The sequence below is a fragment of the Phalacrocorax carbo genome, chromosome 9 (genome assembly GCF_963921805.1).
Source record: "Phalacrocorax carbo chromosome 9, bPhaCar2.1, whole genome shotgun sequence".
Lineage (NCBI taxonomy): Eukaryota > Metazoa > Chordata > Aves > Suliformes > Phalacrocoracidae > Phalacrocorax > Phalacrocorax carbo.
In genome coordinates, this window is record NC_087521.1 from 10,230,866 (window position 1) to 10,236,730 (window position 5,865).

Below are 5,865 nucleotides of genomic sequence, written 5' to 3' on the forward strand. Positions count from 1 at the left end.
GAATCACAGAATCCCAGGTTGGAAGGGACCTCAGGGATCATCTAGTCCAACCTTTTTAGGAAGAGCAGAGTCTAGGCAAGATGGCCCAGCACCCTGTCCAGCCGACTCTTAAAAGTGTCCGATGTGGCCAAGTCAACCACTTCCCTGGGGAGATTATTCCAGTTGTTGACTGTTCTCATGTCCAGTTGGAATCTCCCCAAGAGCAACTTGTGTCCATTCCCCCTTGTCCTCTCCGTGTGACTCCTTGTAAAAAGGGAGTCTCCATCTTCTTTGTTGCTACCCCTTAAGTACTGGTACATGGTGATGAGATCCCCTCTGAGCCTCCTTTTCTCAAGGCTGAACAAACCCAGCTCTCCCAGCCTAGCCTTGTATGGCAGCTTCCCAGTCCTTTGATCATCTTGGTGGCCCTTCTCTGGACCCCTTCCAGCCTGTCCACATCCTTTTTGTATAGCGGGGACCAGAACCGTACACAGTACTCCAGGTGTGGCCTGGCCTGACAAGCGCTGAGTAGAGTGGGATGATGACTTCTTTCTCTCTGCTGGCGATGCCCTTTTTGATGCAACCCAGCACCCTGTTGGCCGCCTTGGCCGCAGCAGCACACTGTTCGCTCATGTTGAGCTTCCTGTCCACCAGGACCCCCAGGTCCCTTTGCACAGAGCTGCTCTCCAGCCAGGTGGGTCCCAGTCTGGGCTGCACTCCCGGATTATGTTTTCCCAGGTGCAAGACCTTACACTTGTCCTTGTTGAACTTCATGAGGTTCTTGATGGCCCACTCTTCCAGCCTATCCAAATCTTCCTGCAGAGTGGCTCTCGCTTCCAGAGCATCTACTTTCCCACTCGATTAGCTGTTGTCCTTAAACTTCATCAGGCGACACTAGATCCCATTATCCAGATCATTTATGAAGATGTTGAATAACACTGGGCCCAATATCGATCCCTGGGGGACTCCAGTAGTGACAGGTTGCCAGTTTGAGACAGAGCTATTTACCACCACCCTTTGGGTGCGGCCTGTCAGCCAGTTCCCCACCCACTGCACAGACCGCTTGTCTAGGCCGTAATGCATTAATTTCTCCAGGAGGAGGCTGTGGGGGACCGTATCAAAGGCCTTGGAGAAGTCCAGGTAGACAATGTCCACCGCCCGCCCCATGTCAACCAGGCAAGTCACTTTGTCATAGAAGGCCACCAGGTTTGTCAAGCACAATCTGCCCTTAGTGAAGCCATGTTGGCTTTTCCCAGTCACGTGCTTCATTTGACTTGTGATGGCCCCCAGGGGGATTCGTTCCATAACTCTCCCAGGGACTGAAGTAAGGCTGATGGGCCTGTAGTTACCTGGATCTTCCCTCGAGCCTTTCTTGTAAGACAGGGGTAACATTTGCCTTTCTCCAGTCCTCTGGGACCTCCTTGTTCTCCACGACTTCTCGAAGATTATGGAGAGTGGCCTTGCGATGATGTCAGCCAGCTCTCTCAACACCCTTGGGGTGATGGCATCAGGGCCCATCGATCTGTAGGGGTCAAGCTCCTGTAATAATTCACATACTAACTCTTCCTTCACGGATGGTGGGTCTATGTTTGGATCAACCATCAATTTCATTCCCAAAGCCTGGGACCCGACAGTGCTGGTAAAGACAGAGGTGAAGAAAGTGTTGAGAACCTCTGCCTTTTCAGCATCGTTTTTGACTGACTTGCCTTTCAATTCAAACACTACCACCATCTAGATTTTCGTTGATTTCTATGTTGTTCTTTTGTTGGTTCTTTATTTTAAAGAACAATTACTAGTATATTGAGCTAATAGTTGCATACAAATAGATTAGCCTAGCAGGCTTTGGTTTTGTCTTTTTAGTGGAGTAGGTCTATGGGATACCTTTTAAAACAAAACTGTACTTAAAATTAGTATCATCTAGAAGAAAATTCCTATGTAAACCTCTCTTTATTTTTTAGTATGTGATTTCCTTGGGGAAAAAATTGCATCTGTTCTGGGGATAAGCACACCAAAATACCAATATGCCATTGACGAGTATTACAGAATGAAGAAAGAGGTATGTGTGCGAGATCGGGTTCTTGTACTCTTTTTTTCCCAACCTGCCTTCCCTGGTATTTTAAAAAACTGACATTTGTATTCCAGCATTAAAATGAAGTTTTAGAACCTCTATTTCAGCTTGCCTTCAGTTTTCATTTGATGCATGATTAATGCTAGGTTATCCATCAGCCTTTCCTCACCAGCTCATCAGTCATAGAACTGGCTGGGTCCTGACCACTGCTCTATTTGCTTCTCTTGTACAGTGCATTTCAAAGTCAACAGTGTGAGAAGATTGGATGGAGCAGTTACTGGGCACTGTAGAGAGGCGGATGTGAGGAATATGCTTACCAGCTCTAAACTGAACATGTTACCATTTGTTGTAAACCATAACTGGAAATGACTGATGGGTAGCCAGTGCTTTATGCAAAAGCCCCTTAATTTATCTTCATTTGGAAGAGGTGGGAAACATATTTAAAGCTTTACTGCTTAATTTTATTTTTGATAGCTCTTTATTATAAAGAGCTGAAAAAGCTTTAGAGAAGGTAGACCTATCACTATTGCTGTGGACTAAAAACTGCGTATCTAGACACGTGACACTTTTTTTCTGTGTTTATTTAACACAGTTTAATCCTTTTGGCATTTTTTTTTTCCCATAATGGGAATTCTGGAATATACCTCATCTTATGATCAACTAGTGACTGTTTTCTGGTGGAACAAATGTCCTTGCCTTGTAATAGGAACTGGTATGTTCTTAGGGAAAGACATATGGTGAAGTAAGTAAGTAAGCGGTAAATAGTAAGTAGTAGCTTATGAATTTGATTATCTATTTATAGGAGGAAGAGGAAGAACAGGAAAACAGAATGTCAGAAGAAGCAGAAAGACAGCATCAGGAACAGCAGAACAAGCCACAAGCTGAAGCTCCTGTCCAGACAGACCAGCCTGAAGCAACAGCATGCACTTCATTCGTGAACGTAAACTTTGAAAATGAGGGAGATTGCCAGTCCATTGGGGAAAATAAACAAGATGTAGTTCCTGTCCCTCCTTAAGTGTAAAGCTCTGTATAATGTAGGAAATAGGAAGTGTCAGGTGTCAGAGTCTGGCCATAAGGAGCAGGAAAAATAGGATTATACTTGTTCAGTGAAATACAACTTCTAGCATTCTTATTGATCAGGAGAGAGCTATGCGATGTCTGTTCAGTCTGTCTGCCTAATAAAGGCTGAGGCATTCTGCTGAATTGGCACTTCAGCTAAAATGAAAATTGCACTACAAACATTTGGTCTAAAATTGAATGTGTGAGTTAATTTCTGTGTGAAGCAAGTAAAAATGTCTTGTCTAACACCTGTGGATTGCAGATGCAGTGCTGTTTCCTACTTCTAAACACCTATTTCTGATTTGCACATTGTTTGCAAATCAGCTCTCTATGAATAGATTAATAGGAATCAATACCCTGTAACTCACAAGTCACAATAATAGTGTCTGATTTCCCCTATTTATTGTCACTATTGTGTGCATGTATTTTTTTCTGTTGTTGTTTAACACAAGCGATAATGTTAGATTTAATATTAATTAGATTTAAGGGTCCACTGACTTTTTTTATTTTAAAAAAATCCTTTAAAGGAGGCTGTAAACAACCTTAACTTATTCACAAGTACTGGCACTCTTGGAGACTAATAGTGCTCAGCTGCTCCATTCAGTGCTGCAGCAAAGTACAGAACTAGCATCAGTGTAAGATGTTCTCACGTCAGGTCCAAAAAGTGAGACCCACCTGCTTGAATCCTTTACATGCTCTGAATGGTCCTGGGAAACAGACTAAAGTCTTGCTAAATTATACCGAATGCACTGGATGCTGTATATGGTACCAATCCAGAACCATGGAAGCTTTTTGGACATTGATTACCTGAGTTAGTGTGCTTGATTAACCTAAACACGCTGTTTAACGTTGAATTACCAGTGAGGGATGCGCCATTGCAGATGTTTTTACCCCCTCTAGCACAGGACACATAAGTAATTAGAAATCACAAAACCAAACTTACGATTCTTCCTTTTTGTTGAATAACCAAAACACTTTGTTACAATACTGCAACAACAGTAATTTTTGTCTAAATCAAATGCAGGTAGCTCCAGAGCTTTTAAGCAGCCCCAAATACCAATTAAGGCTATTTTACCGCAATGACTGTCGTTCTGCTTGTAGCTTGTAAAAGGTGAATGGTTTACGTTGCGACAATCAGACGTCAGTGCCCCAGTCACTTTCCATAGAGAATCATTGTAGATAAAGGAGCAGAGAACCTGCACTAGTTAGTGAAACATTACTTCTGTCCTTGAGATGTCTAAAAAAATTTTTTTAAAATAGTCTTCAGTGAAATTTTGCATTGGGTGTCATCACAGTTCCCTGGCCTTGGTCCACTACCACCTAACAAAGGAGCCTGATGCAACATCAGAGGCCAGGTAACTGAATTTTCCAGAATTCAGTTACGTATTTCAGACAACCCTCTGCCTGAACCAGTATTCTGTAGGGCACCGATTCCATCTCTACTCATCTACTGTTAGCATTCCAGCACTACAGAAAATTGTCCGTGGAGGATTCAATCATCAGCTCTATTCCATGTTTTGATACTCTGTTCTTTGCCTCTTTTTGAATTGTAAGACAGAGGGTGCTGACAGCTGTGTAAAGTCATTCCTTAGCCCTGAACATCTGCAAGAGAGAGCTTGGTTTGACACCTGGGGGATACACAGAAAAACAGCTTGTTGGGAGTTCTTACACGGTCAAAGATAGGAAGCCTCACATAGCTCAAGCATAAAACCTTTACAGCTGAAGGATGCTTTGGTTTTCTGCCAAGAAATTAATGTCAGTTCCACTTTTTTCCCCCCCTCTCCCTACTATCTATCTGTTGCATCAGAGATGCTCTCACTGCCTTGGGTTTAAACTTCTTTGTATAAAATACTGTATTACTCACTGTGCCTTAACTTAATCCTTCCTTCAGTTTTTTGCAAACTGTATGAAAGCGGTTACTTTCATAATGGTTTAATTTTTCTGTAAATGCATTAATTGGTTATTTTATATTTAATATAATTTTTGAACTGGAAGTTGGCTATGGCTTTTCCTTTGGAACCGTGTGGTCTTTGAAACTTTATGCCTGCACACAGGAGCACGTGCCTGATCACCGTTTTCATCTTTACTGAGTCACATATCCTGGTGGAATATTCAAGTGCTGAAATTCAAAACCATACTATGCCCACCAGTTCCTTACAATATCATGTAGTACTTGTTAACATACTCAATTGTGTTCAGCTCTACCTCAGACCAATAAATAATGCAGGACTGCAACCACCTCTGGCGTGGAGCTATTGTAATTTTATCTGAAAGTTGAAACATGTCTACAGCTTTGTTAAAGAGAATTTCACTGCTTTAACTACTGCTATAGCTCAGCTGTACAATTAAGTTAAATTACATAAAATACTTACACAGGAGGTTAAGTTGGTGAAAGCCTTTATACAGGTGTTTGGATTAGTTTTAACTAGACCTAAAGCTAGCACAGTTTTATTTCTGTTAATGAACCTCTTAAGGATTAGGTAACTGTTCAGTCAATTCAGTAGTTATTTACTTATCCTTTCTGGACACATATAGAAGAAAAAGGCCTGAACTCTTTACTTCTTACTTCTGCCTTTACAACAGAATGCTCAACAGTGCTATCGTTAGAAGAAGCCATACAGAATGCAGTGGGAGGCTTGGGATGGCTGAGTGCCAGCACGGAAGATACCAAGAACCACATCCTTACTTTCAGGGTAAAGATCACATTTAGAATAGGGTACTCAAATAAGAAAATAAGAATAGGCCTTAGTACACAGGGA

General features: G+C 42.1%; 1 protein-coding gene across 2 annotated transcripts in view; it reads left to right on the forward strand.

Moving 5' to 3' along the window:
• LOC104048122 (signal recognition particle subunit SRP54) overlaps positions 1-5,100 on the forward strand; it is a 37,777-nt gene extending 32,677 nt beyond the window's left edge. For both annotated transcript variants that reach the window (XM_064460256.1, XM_064460255.1), the window contains 2 exons: positions 1,938-2,035; positions 2,850-5,100. In XM_064460256.1, the coding sequence (XP_064316326.1) occupies positions 1,938-2,035; positions 2,850-3,062 (311 nt within the window). In that variant the 3' untranslated portion in view covers positions 3,063-5,100. The remainder of the gene's footprint in view (positions 1-1,937; positions 2,036-2,849) is intronic.
• Positions 5,101-5,865: the final 765 nt, after the last annotated feature.